General features: G+C 34.2%; 2 protein-coding genes and 1 pseudogene across 2 annotated transcripts; 2 read left to right on the top strand and 1 right to left on the bottom strand.

Annotated features, from left to right (window-relative positions):
• The first annotated feature begins 1,035 nt into the window (after nt 1-1,035).
• On the top strand, nt 1,036-1,892 carry LOC134261101 (uncharacterized). Its single transcript, XM_062743572.1, has 2 exons — nt 1,036-1,507; nt 1,684-1,892. Exons 1-2 carry the CDS (start codon nt 1,036-1,038, stop codon nt 1,890-1,892), a joined length of 681 nt encoding a protein of 226 aa, XP_062599556.1.
• Nucleotides 1,893-3,589: 1,697 nt separating this feature from the next.
• On the bottom strand, nt 3,590-10,336 carry LOC134261100 (protein DENND6B-like; annotated as a pseudogene).
• A 61-nt stretch (nt 10,337-10,397) lies between these two features.
• On the top strand, nt 10,398-19,274 carry LOC134261099 (sarcolemmal membrane-associated protein-like; the record flags this gene model as incomplete). Its single annotated transcript, XM_062743571.1, has 2 exons — nt 10,398-10,551; nt 19,046-19,274. Coding segments are annotated over exons 1-2 (242 nt in total), but the record flags the coding sequence as incomplete, so codon positions are not given.
• Between the last annotated feature and the right edge of the window lie 39 nt (nt 19,275-19,313).

The raw sequence follows: 19,313 nt of genomic DNA, 5'->3' as shown, positions 1-19,313 counted from the left end.
GTTAAAAAGAAAAAATGGATTATGTATGTATATGTACCAGAACATAATCCAAAATCACAAGAGTATTTCTCAGTAACTGTTGAAAGGTATATACTACCGTGTATATATAAATCTACAATGATATTTCCTTTAATATAGTCTTAAGAACATTGTGAACAAAGAATTCATGGTGCAAATAACTTTTTCACAACACTTTCATTAAAATACTGATGTAAAATTTTAAAGTACAATTTCTAAAATATGTTCAACATAATAAATATGAACTTTGATTTTCTTATGGGCTTAAAAGTACTAATCAGAACATTTTTTTTCTTTACAAACTTAATTCACTCAACTCAAAATCATCAAAAATGAGATTAATTCCTCTTGGTCCAATTAAGAGCTGTATGGCTTGCTCCTTGTATAAAGTTTCAAATGTATTTTCACTCTATGTGTTGTAAGTTTTCGTGCTTCAGTAACTAAATGAAGAAAAATTTAAATGCTGCTATTTTTAAATATGACCTAGATTTTAGCCCGGGAAGTATAAAGCAACTGACAGGTAGATAACTGAATGTAGTCACATGATCTAAGTAAGTCACATGACCTGATTAAACAGAAAGTGGTGGATGCCATTACTGTCTCCTATAAATCAGGTAGGATATTCCTTAAGAATATTTTCCAATTTTTTAAAATGACAGCAAATCAGTATATTTTTTTCATGATTGGAATGAAAATTCACTTTTTTTTTGTAAGCATTTCTAGTTCTATGTCCTAAATTTCTTTCTCAGTGGCTTGTCCTGTTTATGTATACTTACATACACTACACAAATACATGTAGGTGTTTGTTGCAGGATATTTAACTTTTTCAATTATTAAATGATTTTCACAGCAGTTTTTTGGTTTTTCAAAATAAGGAAAAATTACACTATCCATATTAACTGATCACAAGACATGAGGCCTATGGGCCACATCGCTCACCTAAGTAAATTTTGTCATTCTGTTCTTTAACAGATTTCTCCTTTGTTATTTTGTAGCCCCACCCTACCCCCAGGAGGCATGACTTTAAAAGAAGCTGGATCCTCTCTTCCAGTCAAACAACTGCTTGATGAACCAGAGACTGTCACCACCATAGACACTGGATATAATCAATACCTTATCAAAGTGGCCTGCCTGAGTGATGAAGAAATCTGGACAAGAGGAAATGACAACACCATGAAACTCTACAGCATCAATCAGGGATCACTACTCAAGTCAATTACAACCAAGTCAGGAAAACCACCATATGACATAGCAGTGACACCAAGTGGAGATCTAGTTTATACTGATAATGGTGATAGAACTGTGAACATTGTGAAAAATAAGAAGATTGAGGAGGTGATCAGACTAAAGAACTGGGGACCTCACGGTGTCTGTAGTACCTCCTCTGGTGACCTCCTGGTTATCATGCACAGTGATGATAGCAAACAATCAAAAGTTGCCCGTTACTCTGGATCCACAGAGAAACAAACCATTCAGTTTGATGATAAAGGTAAACCTCTCTATTCGACTGGTCTTATGACAGATATCTAGCGGAGAACAGGAATCTGGATATCTGTGTGTCTGAGAGTAGAATTGGAGAGGTAGTGGTGGTCAATCAGGCCGGGAAACTCAGATTCAGGTACACTGGACATGATCCTACTCCAAACAATGAACCATTCAATCCAGGAGGAATCACCACAGACAGTCAGGGTCACATCCTTACAACTGATCAAATCAATAACTGTCTCCACATCATAGACCAGGATGGACAGTTCCTCCGTTACATAAACTGTGGAGTGATCTCACCGTGGGGACTGTGTACAGATACAAATGACAATCTGTTTCTTGCTTATCCGATGAAAAGACAAGTGATGAAAATCAAATACCTGCACTGATGTTTCTGTATTGTATAGCTTGGTATGGTTTAGCATTATAAGGGTAGTTCAATCAAGTTTGCATTCACATGAAGATTGTTCATACATATTGGTAGCTGTATTCCACGTTTTGTCAAAGCTGAATATCAAATTGTGTTTGATATTTTCCCAAAGTCTACCTTGATGTAGACTACTCTGATATGTGGCATCTGTAAGGCTTAATTTGCTGATATTAAGTACCTATCAGTCCTTAAATGCCCTGGAATACTACAGGTTGTGTGCTAAATCATTTGAGATTAAATTTTCCACAAACCTCTTTTGAATATTGTATACTTCACCCACAAAAATGTCCCTGTTATCAAAATGTTCCTAATCATGATAAACTTCTTCTCTTTTCAATAACTATTTCAATAACCCCTTTTCATTCCATGTAAACTCTTCAATACTGAACTGATTTTTGCTTTATTCAGCCAATGTGCTCAGGGGGGTGTGACCCATAAGCCTCTTGTTGTGGGGTCAAATTTTCCGGGTTTTAAAAGAAAAAATTACTTTGCTGGTATTTGATTTTGTGGCTGGGGAATGTTTAGTACTATTGCATACGAAATTTTACATTTCATGGTGGCCTGAATTTGGGGGTTTTTCCATACTCCCCCCCCAAAAAAACAACCTTGTGGAACTGTAGCTCTACGGGTTTTTACTTATAACAAAGAATGAGAAAAGAAGCCATTGCCATAAACCAAAACTGTAGAAGGATAGCGTTTTAAAGGAATTTCACGGGCAATTTTTTTAGAAACAATGGCAACACCTTTCATAAATCAAAAACCAATGCACTATTCTATGTATCTTAGTGTAGTCTACTTGTGTCTAAGTAATATTGAAATCAGATAAAAACTGTAAAAGGGATAGCTTTTAAAGGAATTTCACAAAAAATTTTTTTTTTAGTAACCATGGCAACACCGTTCATCAAAATTTAAAAAATTATTACCATTTTTTATTTAGTGTAGTCTGCTTTGTGCCAAGTTATATAAAAATAAACCAAAACTGTAGGAGGAGTAGCGTTTTAAAGGAATTTCACAGAAATTTCTATTTTTAGTAACCATGGCAACACTGTTCATCAAAGTAAAACGATGCACTATTCTATGTATCTTAGTGTAGTCGACTTGTGTGAAGTAATACTGAAATCAGACCAGATCTGTAGAAGGAGTAGCGTTTTAAAGGAATTTCACATAAAATTCTATTTTTAGTAACCATGGCAACACCTTTCATCGAAATAAAAAACCGATGCACTATTTTTGTATCTTAGTGTAGTCTACTTGTGTGTCAATAAAATTAAAATCACACCAAAACTGTAAAAGGAGTAGCGTTTTAAAGGAATTTCACATAAAATTCTATTTTTAGTAACCATGGCACCACCGTTCATCGAAATCAAAAACCGATGCACTATTTTATTACTTAGTGTAGTCTACTTGTGTGCCAAGTTATATTGAAATCTCCCAAAAACATAGGAGGAGTAGCATTTTGAAAAATTGTTTACAGACAGACGGACAACAACAGCTAGACAGACGGACACAATTCTATCGAAAAAGCTCTTCTGGCCGCCCAGTAGAGCAAAAAACAAAAAAAATTTAAACACCCCTCCTAAAATCAGTGACTTCACAGTTGCATGGTATAACTTGATAAGTAAATGAGGCAAGTAGCTGTGAGAGTGGATCTAGCAATTAATTTGATAATGTATATAGATTTTTGGGGGGTATTTTCCCCCCAAGATATTTAACACTGTCCCTTTGAGTCATCATTTCTCCTATCCTTATAATGTGGGGCCAGTCTGCAGTGTTTTGGCGAAAATGGATTGGTGACACCTAGTATAACAGAAGGCCTGAAATACAAAAAGACTACAAATCTTCAAAAAAATTATTACATGACACTGACAAATATTTTGTAGAAAAAAAAACAATATAGCACATTTAGCTATGAATTTCTAATTCCATTATTAAAAATAACATTGTTAATTTTGTTGCTTTTTATCATTTAAGAATACAAGAACACTGCACTTAAACATTTGTCTTCTGATATTTAAAAAACAGGGTTATTAAAAAACTTTCGGGGCCTGAGTTTTTGTTGTGTACTCTTTGAAATTCGCTGTCGTGAATCGTGAAGTAGGGTCTGTAATCACAACAATCTTCTGTGGGAAAATTAAAATGAAAAAAATACACTGTATAACAGTGATCAATAAAGTCTGAAATCCCCCTCTTTTCATGGTATTTTTAGTCATGACCTTGACCTCGTCTTTGTAACTGACCTGACCAAAGGGTTGGACAGCTGCTGAGGTCACAGAAGGGGAAACTGCCATGACAACCAAAGGCTGAATAAAAAGGAGCAGGAGGTGCCCCTTTATTTTACTGATATTTGTGTAAGTATAATATATAAATGACTTAATTATCCCACCTCCTAAAAAACTAGCTCCCCTAACATCTGTATATGTGGAAGTATGGTCTGGAAGGAAATGAAAAAAAAGTAGACATGTCAGAAATAATTGTAAACTTGTAGCTAATATATGTGCCTAGGGGTTCTTAAAAAACAAAATTCTATCTTGTTTCTTGAAAATAATATAATTTTTAAATTTTACTATGATTATTATATTTCAGTTCCAGAATACTTTTGCAAAAAAGTGATTTTCTTTCATCTTTGCAAGCTTTACTTAAAATGTCAATTTCATACAGAGATGGCAAGATGGTGGGTGCTGGTAAGACAGGCAAACATAAAATTAATTTATTATAATTCTCAAGTTCCATAAGCATTTAGCATTTAAGGTTAGAACCTGGAAAATAAAAAAAAACCCCCCCCCCCAAAAAAAAAAAAAATTTTCAAACCAAAAACAAGAAAACATTCTTACAATTACAAATGTGATGAAAAAGAAATGAATTCAAAAAAAAAATTATGGTAATAAAAAAAAAAGTGATTTTAAATTAAATAGTGTATAAATAATAAAATATACGATGTTTCTATAATCATTTGAGTAACAACAAAAAACCACACAGAGATTACAACACAGCTACAGTAGTGGGGGCAGACTTACAGATGCGGTGGTTTTCACTGGAACTCTGTCCAGGAGTTTATTGTCCCCAGGGGGGGGGACCTATGTACACAATAATAAAAACTGACTACATCGAAGTATACAACACAGAAACTGACAACAGTAAAACAATGGGGCAATAAATTGAGAGTACTTAAAAGAAAATTTGTGCAGAAATGCAACTAAATTTTACATTTTAAATGAAATATTGTACAGTAACTTTCATTTTTACTAAAACAAAACCAACAACAACAAAAATCGAAAAGGGAATAATCCTAAAATCTATTTGAAAATTCTCAATGTATGTTAACATTAATTTCCAAATATAAGAGATGCAATGTGTAACTTTTGTAGATTTGTGCATGAGATATTAAAAGGCACAATTTCTCATGATCAGAGTTCTTGAAATCTTTCGGTTCTGTCGGCAAGACCGATAAAAACAACCAAGGACCGATCACTTTACGTTCTGTGTCAGTCCAAATGACCGGTAGATGTTGAGAAAGCAACTTGCGAAAATCCGACTAAATTTCGTACGAATTCCCTATAATCGGCCGATCATAATCTGTTCAAACTCTTTTCTGCAATCTTGTAATGGCTTCTTCGATGAACGCAAGTACCAAACTGATTTATTAATTGTTTTAACAAGTTTTTGAAAACGATAAGGTATTAGCCAGGTGAGAAAAATCGAAGTAGATTAAAAACTTATGAAGAAAATTGACCTCCCACGAGAATTCAACGAAATTTGTTATACGATGATTTAATTCGCATGAAGTATGCAGTGTGTATATGACGGAGGGTGCGAAATGTAATGATAATAAAATTCAAATACAGTTTTAATCTTCTTGAAATTATGTTTAATTATTTTGTTGGACTGATAAAAATCTGTCTGGACCGACAAACTTCCTGTGGCAGTCAGTCCAAATGACTGACAGTTGAAAAAAGATTTCAAGAACTCTGATGATACTTGAGTGTCCTTTCTTTCTGGGAAAACAAGTGCCCCAAAGTATGAGGAATAGTGCCTTATTTCCTTGCTTTCAAATACATAAATAATTCATGTGAGAAATGTGTGAATGAAGTTCAAAAGTTGACTAACCTTTGGTGTGCATTCCCTTTGAAGCAGATGATAATGTTGAATAAAACGTACCTGTAAAACATTCCCAAATATCGGCAGACTGACTGTGTCTCCCCCTAGTGGACAGGGCCACTGATCTACGTCATGACAGGCTAAAAATAAATACATGTACTGATTTCATTGATGGATATTTAAATATCTATGGGATGTCATAGATGAAGGCTTCCGTACTAAATTGTATCAGTGGAGGACTTGCTCTGAAAAATTGTTCTAGTAAAAATTTAAAATGGTACAGAAAAATAAAAAACACTTATTTACTTTTATGTACAAATCCTAGGTGTCCACACTTCTGGTGTAGGGTTTGAAACAGATGTCTCTGTATTTCACATTTTTATTTTGAAACATGAAAAAACTCACAAGGTGTGCCACTCATTTTGTATGCATATTGTAATTTATGGCCACATGAATGTCCAGAATATTCTGACACTCATTAGGTAAGTAATTCAAAGTAATTATGATCTACAGATGTATAAAATTACCTGCTTCTAGACTGGGCTCTCCATTATCAAAGTACTCTGGAGCAATAATACTGACTAACTGATTAAACAAGGCCACGAAGGGAAGCCTAGAAACCAGCACCACGGACTGAAACGAGAGAAGAAGTACATGTTATCAGTGACGGATCACAGAATAAATGTCATCAGGAATGAAAAACATCAAAACCACAGAATGAAGGAAGCATTACATAACACACATTTACGTGTTGGAAATGCAACATAATGAAATGGCTTTTTTTACAAGGTATATAATTACAGGTCAATTCATGTCTCTTACTTACTTGTGTCCTCAACCCCTTTCTTTGTTTATATGATAAGTAACACTTGATTTGACATGATTATGAACCACTCACCTTCTGGAAATAACCTCTCTTTATACTTTTGTCCTTGGTTTGGCGAAAATACACAAAACCATAAAGGTATCCATTGTCTGTCTGAAATACACAAAATCTACAGTCTATCATTCTATTTTTATATTTACTTCACAGCATATATTTACTTAAAAGTTTTGCAGAACGACATAAAGGACAATGTAGTCTGAAATATTTTTTCTCGATTACTTGTGAACTTAATCAGCAATTCAGCAATACTGAATCTCTGTCATGCTACTTTAAATACATGTAGGAAGTCCTAAGATTATCTTTAAATGGTAGATACATTCATCTGATATTTGGTTTCTTTAAATTGTATTATATAAGTTCATGCATAATATCCATAGAACTACTGCAAGAAATTTAATTTTGACATATTATGCTTACAGTTATGAAGTTTGAAACACATAGGTATTTTAGAAATAAAAAATTTAAAGCCCTTAAGTCATTATCTCTGCAAGTCAATAAAGTTTTTTTTTATATTCCAGACCCCTCTTTGCAATTATATACTTCATTAGAAATCCTCTCTGAAAAACGCATGGACCCATAAGGTAGACCCTACCTGTATTTGTTGGGTGGGGTTGGGATAGGGTGGTGTGAGGGAGGGGGTCCTACCTGTAGCTGATGGATGGGGTTAGGATAGGGTGGTGTGGGGGAGGGGGTCCTACCTGTATTTGTTGGGTGGGGTTAGGATAGGGTGGTGTGGGGAGGGGGTCCTACCTGTATTTGTTTGGTGGGGTTGGGATAGGGTGGTGTGGGGGAGGGGGTCCTACCTGTATTTGTTTGGTGGGGTTAGGATAGGGTGGTGTGGGGGAGGGGTCCTACCTGTATTTGTTAGATGGGGTTGGGATAGGGTGGTGTGGGGGAGGGGGTTCTACCTGTATTTGTTTGGTGGGGTTAGGATAGGGTGGTGTGGGGGAGGGGTCCTACCTGTAGCTGGTGGGGGTAGTCCTTGTGGAACTTTGACTTGGGTAACTGTCTTCTCCCAGGGCTCTGTCTGATCCTAAAGTGGAACTGTGTGTCCCCCATACACCCTGTCAGATACATAAAACATTGTGACATTATTATACAACAGTGGAACTGTGTGTCCCCCATACACCCTGTCATATATATAGAACATTGTGGCATTATTATACAACAGTGGAACTGTGTGTCCCCCATACACCCTGTCATATATATAGAACATTGTGACATTATTATACAACAGTGGAACTGTGTGTCCCCCATACACCCTGTCATATATATAGAACATTGTGACATTATTATACAACAGTGGAACTGTGTGTCCCCCATACACCCTGTCAGATATATAGAACATTGTGACATTATTATACAACAATGGAACTGTGTGTCCCCCATACACCCTGTCAGATACATAAAACATTGTGACATTATTATACAACAGTGGAACTGTGTGTTCCCCATACACCCTGTCAGATATATAAAACATTGAGACATTATTATACAACAGTGGAACTGTGTGTCCCCCATACACCCTGTCAGATATATAGAACATTGTGACATTATTATACAACAGTGGAACTGTGTGTCCCCCATACACCCTGTCAGATATATATAGAACATTGTGACATTATTATACAACAGTGGAACTGTGTGTCCCCCATACATCCTGTCAGATACATAAAACATTGTGACATTATTATACAACAGTGGAATTGTGTGTCCCCCATACACCCTGTCAGATATATAGTACCTTGTGACATTATTATACAACAGTGGAACTGTGTGTCCCCCATACACCCTGTCAGATACATAAAACACTGTGGCATATAATACAAAATACAATTTACTAATTTAGTATTCTAATAAATTAGATGATAAATATCATATATTATTTTACATATAATACAGTCATCTATTATAATACAATGTATTTTTTCTGCATTAGAACCCTTATCACTTTAAGCATTCATAATATAGCCAGTAATCATGGGAATTATTGTTGCTAGTGTACCTGAATTTGAATCAGGAAAGGACAGGTAACAGATATTTGTTTTCTGTAAAAAAGGAGAAAAATATCTATTATATTAAAAATGAAATATTCATGAATAATTACAACACTTGACACATATGGTTAGATATAATTATTAAATCAATATTGTTCTAAAATAATTATAATATCTTTAATCATCTGTCATGAAAGAATTATAGTGAAATATTATCTTTTAATTTTAATTGCATTAAGTTTCCTCAAGGAATTCTTTGAAAGCACAGAAGACTGTTTGATGGACAAAAAAGTCAAAATTGGACTATACATGTATTTTTTGAAATAACAAAACTACCGGTTGTAGTACAATTCTCTGTCATCCTTGGACTTTCAGTTACTTAAGGTGAGGCATTCTTTACCCTACGTTATTAGCATCTGTCAAATGGCAAATAGATTCTAATTGCCTAAGAAAATAATAATAATTAACATTTGCAACTTTAAATTGTTGTTGACAATGGTAAGACTTGTAACTTAATACACACCTCTTTGCCACAAGAAACATTATCATTAGATCTTGCTTTTTGTTGAAATTTCTATCCCATGTATATTTCAACAGTCACTGTGAATGAAAGACTGTAAATTTCAGAGGCTAAGAATATGTAGCGTCGAGACTCAAGAATACCACTCCTTACTGAAAGTCAAAGGATAACAGTGAAATATTGTTCTAAGGAGCTGATAGATAGGATTACCTCTACGTCTGTCAGCTTCACGTGACCAGGATAAATCAACTGAAATGGGATATTAACATTATCAATTAGTACATACAACTGCAATGATTATGTAACAAAGAATCACTGTTCAAAATAAATACATGATTTCCTTTAACAATGAGAGTCAAAATCTTAATGCAAGGTAGAAACTTATAGATCTAAACTGAGGTTTTAATGAGTTAGTTATGGTCAGGTCTCTTGTCTTTTGGTTTATAAATTCTAACTAGTAACTAGGCCTCCTGAATATTTTTATTTTTTAAATATTTCAGGAATTACTCTGCAATCATAAAATATATGTTTTTACATATATACTTTTAATTTTTAATGATTTTATCAATAAACTGTTACATAAACACAAGTCCGATTAGTAGGCAATACCCATTTGATGTGTTTTAAAAATAAAAAGAATGTCAACAAAGATAATCAGCTGATGGTCTATTTTACCTCCATCGCCTGTCCCAGCTCCAAATCGAACGTGACAACACACGCACAATGAATCCAGTTTGAGAACTTGTCCCACGGCAGGACGGTGGGGGAGGTGGGGACTCCTCTCGCGGCAGGGAAACCTCTCTCTGTGGAATATCATCTTCCACAGCTGCCATTTTTAATCGATGACCTTCACCTTCTTTGTTGATATTTTTAGGTCAACCGTTTTCCGGAACGAATAATATGTTCTTTTTTGCGCTAAAGCGCAAATTGACTAAGTTAGAAATAATCTTGTGAATTATTTATATTTTCTAGAATATTGTGATCTAGACTTGTGAATTAGGCTCCTATTTTCTACATTGAAATTTGGAATTTGTGCTTTTGCTTAGAGATTTTCTTCAGGAAAAATTCAAGATGGCGGATTATTGAAGACTTGAGTAGTTCCGAAGGATGAGTATGAAAGGTAAATACCTTCGATTCTTCGCTATTTCTGAATGATTTTAGTTTTTTCTGTAAATGTAACAGTATTTTTACGAATCAGCATTGATGAAGAACATGCATCGGGTTTAATTATCACTGAACCAGGATGTGTTTTTACTGATGTTGACTTTTGTTCATTTCCTGACTTATACAAGAAAATCAAAATTGTTCTTAATCTTACGCTAATCGATGTCACAATTAATTAATTTCTTCTTGTTAGAATATGTGTTTTTTGTACGTATTGTAAGTAAAACTGCAAATGGATGTAAATTAGAACATGAGTAATCCAACAGGTGAGGACTTTTGTCAAAGTTTTACAATAATATAACAGATGGGTTTTTTTTCTTTATATACTTGAAGCAAACATTTAAGTAAATTTTGTAAATAGAGTCTTTGTAATTTTACAGAAATCAGGTCCAGCACAATCTCTTGATAAAGCTATATAGCTTGATTTAGCTATATAGCTTTATTAAGCTATTCAGAATAGCTTGATTAAGCTATTTTGTCAGACTTTTTTCTCAAATGTGTTATTTTTTCAACATGTGCAAAAAGTCACACCTTAGTGCAGTGGAAATATTAAACTTTGTACTCTTCTGAATACAATGCATGTAAAAATCACTCACCAAATTGCGTCTCCTTGAGAGACTTTGTACTCAAAGTTTAAAAAGTTTTGGGGCTATTGATGAGTGACCACACAGTTATTTCTTGAATGAAATTATAAAGGAGGCCAGTTATGGCCAACAGGATAATTGATTGGACTGGTTACAGTTCAGCACAATGAGAAGCAATCATACTTACCCACGCCTTCACCGCACAAACAGTTATTCAAATAGACTTGAAATGCATATTTTGCTTAAAAGTATCCAACAGCAGCAATGTTAGAACTTTCTATGATTCAGGGTGCATTTTTGATAGTCCATAGTACATATATGAATAGTCAAATCTGAACTTTTGTTTATTTCTTTCAAAAAACGTTTTTTGTGAAATTGCATATAAATAGCTTTATCAAGCTATTTTGAATAGCTTAATAAAGCTATATAGATTTTAAAGCTATATAGCTTAGAAGCTGACATGAACTCTAAAAAGGCATCATTTTTCATCTTTGTACGACTTACTACATTCCTGTACGCCTTTGTCCGCCATATTTCTTCGATTCCGCCATATTTAATCGGAAAATTTTGGTCACCTGTACCTGCTATATATAGCCTTGTACGTTGCTTCACTTGAGTGATTTTCTAGCCTGACTGTCGACATGTACACATCTCCGATAACAAAGTTTTTTTAAATCCATAAACTGACCAAATGCATGTTTGAAAAGTAAAAATTCGACAAAAAATAGATTTATACCGAGAATTAAATTCTTTTTTGAATGCATTTGCTGCAATATAAAAAATAAACTAACACGGAATACATACATGTACATCAAACACCTATGTTAGGTCGAGAAAACGCGTCAAACGCAGTGATAAAAACATTTACCTGACTACTGCTATCGCTAAAGGGATGTGCACATGTCGAAGAATTATCCTATTTTACTTTTATTGAAAAATGCATCTCAGAAGTCATGTAATCCATTCCTAACTCAACAGTATAAAGATACTTGGACACACGTGGCCCATGCCGATCATTTTATTTGGTGAGGGAAAATATCAAAGGTTGAAAGCTCAGTGGGGTTGATTAAAAAAAAATGCAAGTAATTTTTTCAAAAATAAACATTACTCTTGTCTGTACATGTTGTAAATCAAAATTTACGATTAAGTACATGGTTTAACTTCATCAAATTCATTAAAAAAAAAGCAGCATTATTATGTATCATTCACCTTTTGAAGATATTTTCCCCGTGATATAAGGGGGGGGATAAAAACATGCATAACACTCTCATAAAAATAATGTAAGAAAAACGTCTGAAACAGATTTGGATTTAATGATCAATTATTATCAAATAAATACTGTGTATTGGCTTTATTAGACCTAATATATTTTGATTAAAGTTATTTATAATTTTATGCACTATGAAAGAAAAAGTGAGCCACGTTCACATACCCCACGCTCCCAAAAGTCGAAGTGCTAAAAATGCCAAGAAAAAAAATAAAAGGAATCGTAATTTCCTTGTAATATGCACATCTATACACATTGTGTCCTAAATATCTGCAAAGTTTGACGAAAATCAGTGTGTGCAGCGGTTTCTTATGGAGTTGCGCTAACAAATTGCTCACCTCTATATTCAAGATATAGCCAAGAAATCTGAATGTAAAAGTGCGGAAATTCCCGGAAAAATAAAGAATTCGGAATTTCCTGGTGATTTGCAAATCTACACACACATTGTCTCCTATAGATATCTGCAAAACTCTGTGCAGTGGTTTATAGAGAAAAGTACGCTGACCAAAAAAAAAAAAAAAGGACTGACTGACGGGTCAAAAACATTATACCTCACGCGTTGGGGTATGTAAACGAGTTTGATTCTTTGGTACAATGATAATGATAATAGATTGATGTGAATTAAATTTCTAGACATAAATAATTAATGATTATGAGAAAAAAGCATATAGGAAGAGTGAGTAAAACTCCTCGTGAGAATTCCACATTCTACCTATCTAAAACTATAGCTTTTTAAAAATTCTCTTGTCCTCTAAAGCTCGACACATACGTTTGAGAAAGTATTGCAGAAAGTTACCAATGTACCATTCCTGTGATTTATATTTCACATTTTCTATTATATCCCCAGCCTGAAAAGTGGGGGGTAATCATTATGTCCGTTCGTCTGTGCTACGCTGGGTCCCAGATCTCTTATCTGCAAATCCTCTTACACCACTTAGAGTAATTTAATGAAACTTTTAAAAAATATTAAGTTTAATATTACCATATTACCATTATGCATCTCCTATTTTACTTTTTGATCTGACACGTATGGGTTTCACGAAGTGGCCCATTATAACCATATGGGAGGCAGGGGGTATCATTTAGTGAGTTCATTGCTCATAATACATGTACGTCTAGTTTCTCTTTCAATTTGGGCGTTTGGGTTAATTTCCTGTCCAAAGTAAAATTATTATTCAATTTATGAAGTTTCGACATCCCTCCTGAAAAAAATCCTACCATATCCTAAGGCATAATAAATGATACAGCACAAAGTGCGTAGGATTTATACCCATGATTGCCCCAACGGGTAGTTACAGACAGAAAGACAGAGAGAGAGAGGGGGGAGAGAGAGTTCAATATACAAAAGAATAAGTAATAATTATCCGTATTCAACCAGTGTCAAGTATCCCTACCCTAGCTTTTAAAATTATTCTCCCAAATTCACTGCAGAAATTATTTATATATAGAAAAAAAATACCTAGGACTCTAGGCAGGGGTACTGAAATCTTGAAATATTTCCTGTAACAACATAATTATAAAAACAGTTACATTCCTCAAAATGCACATACTTTTGTGGTCAGAGTGTGACACATTTTTTAAAAAAATATTACAAAACTAAATTGAGAAGAAATGTCTGTCTTCCAAGAATATTTAAATAATGGTCATGTCAATTCTTTGTATGCCCCCCCGTCCAATAAATCAAATGCTAAACGTCAATCTGAACAGGGGATGGCCTTTCTCCGTGTGTGTATGTGTAAAGAATGTATAGATGTACACATAAAAATTTGTATTCTGGTTAATTGCTTTTAATATTTGAAGTCAAATTATAGCCGTACATCAAATTACTTTGTTTAGATGTTAAATCGTTGCTAAAATAATCAGTTATAATTGACAAATGAATTTTGCGACGCAAACCAACTGCAGACTATATCATGACTTTGTATAGAATGTATATTGGGACGATCTACATGGAGATAAACAATTCACAATTATAGCTTATGAACATCATTATGATCTCACCCCCCCCCCCCCCCCCTTCAGCCGCGCAAATACCAAATAACTTCTCTTTCCACTTTTGATATTTCCCCTGACCAAAATCTGATGAGCACGACTAGTGTATCGTCGTGCTAGTGTATTAGGTAATGACAGTGTGTTTACTATTGGCTTTTATGGAGTTTATTTCTTTTTTGTGATGCATGTTTCAATAAATGGAATTCAGGGTGTATTTCACTTGACTTGTGCACATCTTCAAACCGATGCAGTAACCTTATTACCAGGTATGGGTACGTTTACAGCGTTCGATGCGTTTTCTCGATATGCATCAATTGCCTAGGACCTGCAAATCAAAGACGTTGGTTGTTTTGTTCCATTCAAATGATATAATTTCAAAATGTGTTTGCAAATTTTACTGCTTTTTATTTCAAGTTTATTCTGCATAAATTGGCGCACTGTAAAAATACGTACTCATGCATCTAAATTTCTCTTCCAAACTTGCATTTTTTTTTTGATTCAAATCAATATCATTCAAAAATATAATTATTATGTTATTTATTTTGTTTTTGAAATGTCTTGATCACCTCATGTGTTCTCATATGCTTTACCATCGGAGATGTGCACAAGTCGATACCCAAACCAAAAAATCATTCAAGTGTAACGAGCGCATTGGGGTATACATCGTTACAATGAGACAATGTATCAGAAAGAAATATGGCGGAATACGGCTATAGTTGGTATGAAACAAGTCGTACATAGATGAAAATGTTGCGTTTTTAAGAATTCATGTCAGCTTTAATCAAGAGATTGTGCTGGACCTGGTAAGACTTAAGTTCTGATGCACTAGTCTAGAACTTTTATAGTATTTATCAGATGCTTGTTCTAGATGTGGGGACAAAAACTTAAGAGACATGATGCATATGTAAAAAAAAGTATATGGAAACTTTTCCTTTCATTATCTAATAAAGAGCTAAAGAAAATCAAATTATTTTAAAATAACAACGGTGAAATATGTTCGTATGTATCAATATCATTATGATACAGCCCAAGTGACTTGTTTGAAGTATCATCTGTATTGTTACACCCGCAGATAGCATCATGTTGACATCTTATTATATTTGATCAGGAATTCAGAAACTGTCACCACTTGATACTTGGTTCAATATAACTTTGTATCTAGACAGTATCTAGTTTGTAGAAAAATGTCTCCAATCACATCTGAAGTAAACAAATTCATTAACAAGTGTTAATTAATCAGTCAGTATCCTGTAATGATGTATTGCATTGATTAAATGCTAAGGTCCGCTATAGGTTGTCGCAAATGACCCAATTTCTCAGGCTTGCCGAAAAATACATGAAACCATTTAATTAATGAAATTTATAATAAGTTCACCTTTTTATTAAGCAATATAGAAGTGCTTGCATCAAGAAAAACCAATATTATACTTCGGAAAAGGGAAACAGAAAATAATATTGTTGTTATCAGTTATCAAATATAATCGAGAGCAACTGACTTCTGATCGTCAGTGACCATAATGTTCATTAATTAATAACATTTATATTTATCATTATTATTCAGAATTCACAGCAAGAAGCTCCAATAGGACTAACATATAGAGTAGGATGAATGAGTGTGAGTTATAGCACAGAATCTTGTTAGTAATTAAAGTATGGCTGTGCAGGGCTTTTGTTCATCAAACAACATACTGTACATAAATTGGTGTATATTCAAAATTTAATAGTGCAATTACTGGGTATGGAGTTTTTGGCATAATCGTGAATTAAGCCTACATATGCCCATGTTTTGGTTTTGTATTTATTTATGATTTGTTAGTGGTATTCATGAATAAGTGCATTGTTCTTGGTGCAAAAGCAGCTAAAATATGAAGTGAGCTATTTTAAGTACACGGACAGTATTCTAACTTCAAAATTAAATTTCATAGTAATATAGTACATGTAGTATAGTTGATAACACCACATTCCATAATTAATTATAATTAGGGATGTGCGATTATATCGGAATGCCGGTATCTCGCGATTTTTTGTTGCGTGAAACGTATCGTGATACGGAGACCTAAATACCGGTATTTAGGTACATATTATAAAGTCCAGAAATTGTTCATTTATTTGTTCAATCTTTCAAATTACAATTATAGAAAGTCTAAAAATGTTGAAAAAGGGTGAAAAGAACGGCATCTTACCATCCAAACATGATTAATTTTATGCACATAAAAATTTCAAAAAAGTGAAATTTTGTTTTTTCATCACATTTTAAAAAAAATAATGACAATTCATTAAAACTCATTGTAAAAATTGCCTGTAAAAATATCATGATATTATCGTGATATTCTGGGGAAAAAATCGTGATATATCGCGATCCGAAAATTTTGGCGATACCCATCCTTAATTATGATATAATATTTACCATGTAATGATAACTGCTAGATCCTTAGTGCTTTTAATGTAGTTGTTGTTGATATAATTATGTAAAAAAAAAAAACACACAGAAAACATTGCTTTTTATATAACTCAGACTTGTCGAAATTTTTGAATTAAGGAATGAAGCTTATTTCAAACTGATGTTATCCGATATAACATAACTTGGGGTAGTTTACGCTTTATAAACCGCGAAGCGGTTTATAAGAAAGCGTAAACTGTCAGGTTATGCTATATCGGATAACATAAGTTGAAATAAGCTCATTCCTTATAATTTAATTTCAGGGTAGACAATGAGATAATATCTCCTCCGGAAAAAGGTTTAAAATTCAGCGTTATTTTAAAAGTTTACGTCAAGCGGAGTAATACGTTTTTGACGTAACTCAAATTGACGTAGGCAAGTTATGTTATACAAATTGGATAAAACCGTTCATCCAATCAAAAGACGTGTTACAATTAAAATTAAATTATTCACTGTCAGACATTTGGTCTGACAAAGTCGTATGTTCTGTCGGACCAGTCAAACTTTTGTCAGACCAAATACTTGTATCTTATTTTGACGCTGAGAAAGTCACATAAATAACAGCTCCAAAATGCCCTTTATTATTTTCAACAGCCTTCAATAAACAGTCCAGTCCAATACGAAAAATCGTAATATTACAGAATATCGTAATATTATTCTTATATTACTTTTTTTCGTAATATAGTTGAATTACGAAAACTCGTAATATAGCATGTTGTGAGAGACTATATTACGAGTTTTCGTAATGTAAGACAAAATTAAGCATTGAAAGAAACTGAATGATGTCAAGGAAAGTATGACGTCGGAAATACATTATGCCCCAATGGTACTAGTATCACGTGGTCATTTTGGTCAGTGACGTCTATCGAAAAGTATGAAAATGCAAGAAGAAAGTAACAATAGTAATGGGTGAGTTAAAATTTTGCATTATTATTCTTATATAAGAATTTTCCCAGGGATGGGAACAATTTTCCATTAAACTTCAATGTATCCTAAAACTTGTCATAGTGTTCTATAATCCCCGAATTCCCTATATTTTTCCCGAAGTCTACCCTAAAAATCAGACCCTCATCTCCAACAACGAGATGTTACGGGATATAACTTGTACAACTTTCACTAGGCTCTGACTCTGCATGCACTTGGATCAAATGCATCAAAACAAAGAAAATGCATGCATATCCCTGATGATTTGATGAAACCAGAGACGTATAATCTCTCATGAAACATAACAAGCAGGTTGTGTCACAAAAAAGGGAAGTAACTCTTAGAAGAGTTAGAAATTGCTTATATTACGAATTTTAGTAATATTACGATTTTCGTATTGGACTGGACTGATATAACAAGTTTCCTTCTTGGGATAGAGAGTCTTTAACATAGACATAAATGACAAGTTTTATGACTTTGCTATAACAAATTTACTTAGCTAGGGTCAACATGCCGTGTACGCTGCCATTTTTTCTGTGTTTGTGACCTTGAACTACGCATCCCGATCCTGACCTTTATTAAATTTGCACTTTTCAAACGGTCATCTGGACCAACGTTTTCTTAAATGTTATCACTCCTGAAAAAAATTTTACCGGCCTTGCCGACAGCACCAATGGATTTCGACAAGTCTGTTACTTAAATTATCTGAACACTTGATACTCTACACATCAACATACAGGTAAAAACCATTGTCGGTGAATTTCTACTCGCCGACAATATAGTCGGTGAATTGTCCATTCGGTGAATTTGCACGCGTCGGTGACTTTCACTTTTGTCGGTCAACTGTCTGTCGGTGAGTTGTCCGGCACCGGATATAACATCAAGAGTGGCTGGGAGGTCCTTTGTTAATGTTATAGCCGATCATATCATGACTAAACCTGATATATAACCAGAAAATTTATCTCATATGTGGGGAATTTACAGCATTAGTAGTGGCACTGCCGCACATACTGACAAAGCATTTCTGATATTCAACGCACAGCTAATACACAGTAAATCTCTCAGTCTATTTGTAGTCAGACAATAAGTACAAATGAGCAATGTTTTTAAAAGTCATAGATGAAAAAGTCCTGCTAAGCTTTATTTTCAAACAGTCCATTTTTTTCGTAATGCTAATTACTACACCACTGCATTAAGAGTTATAAAAATACTGATTTCCCTGTTTATATTTTGTATAAAGTAGACCCGGGCAGTGACTTCCGTGAGGCCATGTCCAGTGTGGTGATCCTGTCCTGTCAGCCCAACTCCCACCCGTTCCAGGAGCGCCACATCTCCCTCATAGAGCCCGTCAAAATCGGGCGATCCGTGGCCCGGGCTCGACCCGCCTCTAACAACGGCATCTTCGACTGTAAAGTTCTGTCCAGGAATCATGCTGTGGTGTGGTACGAAAATGGCAAGGTAGGTCAAAAACAGTAAGAGATTTGTATATATATATGAAGAACATTACATAT

Source organism: Saccostrea cucullata, unplaced genomic scaffold (assembly GCF_032062105.1).
Source record: "Saccostrea cucullata isolate Sc308-1 unplaced genomic scaffold, CSIRO_AGI_Scuc_v1 ctg12587, whole genome shotgun sequence".
Taxonomy (NCBI): Eukaryota; Metazoa; Mollusca; class Bivalvia; order Ostreida; family Ostreidae; genus Saccostrea; species Saccostrea cuccullata.
This window is presented reverse-complemented; position numbering and strand designations above follow the sequence as displayed.

Coding starts and splice junctions, on each gene's coding strand:
- LOC134261101 (XM_062743572.1), top strand. CDS start 1,036: ATGACTTTAAAAGAAGCTGGATCCTCTCTTCCAGTCAAACAACTGCTT. Junction 1,508..1,683: donor CATTCAGTTTGATGATAAAG/GTAAACCTCTCT, acceptor CATTCAATCCAG/GAGGAATCACCACAGACAGT.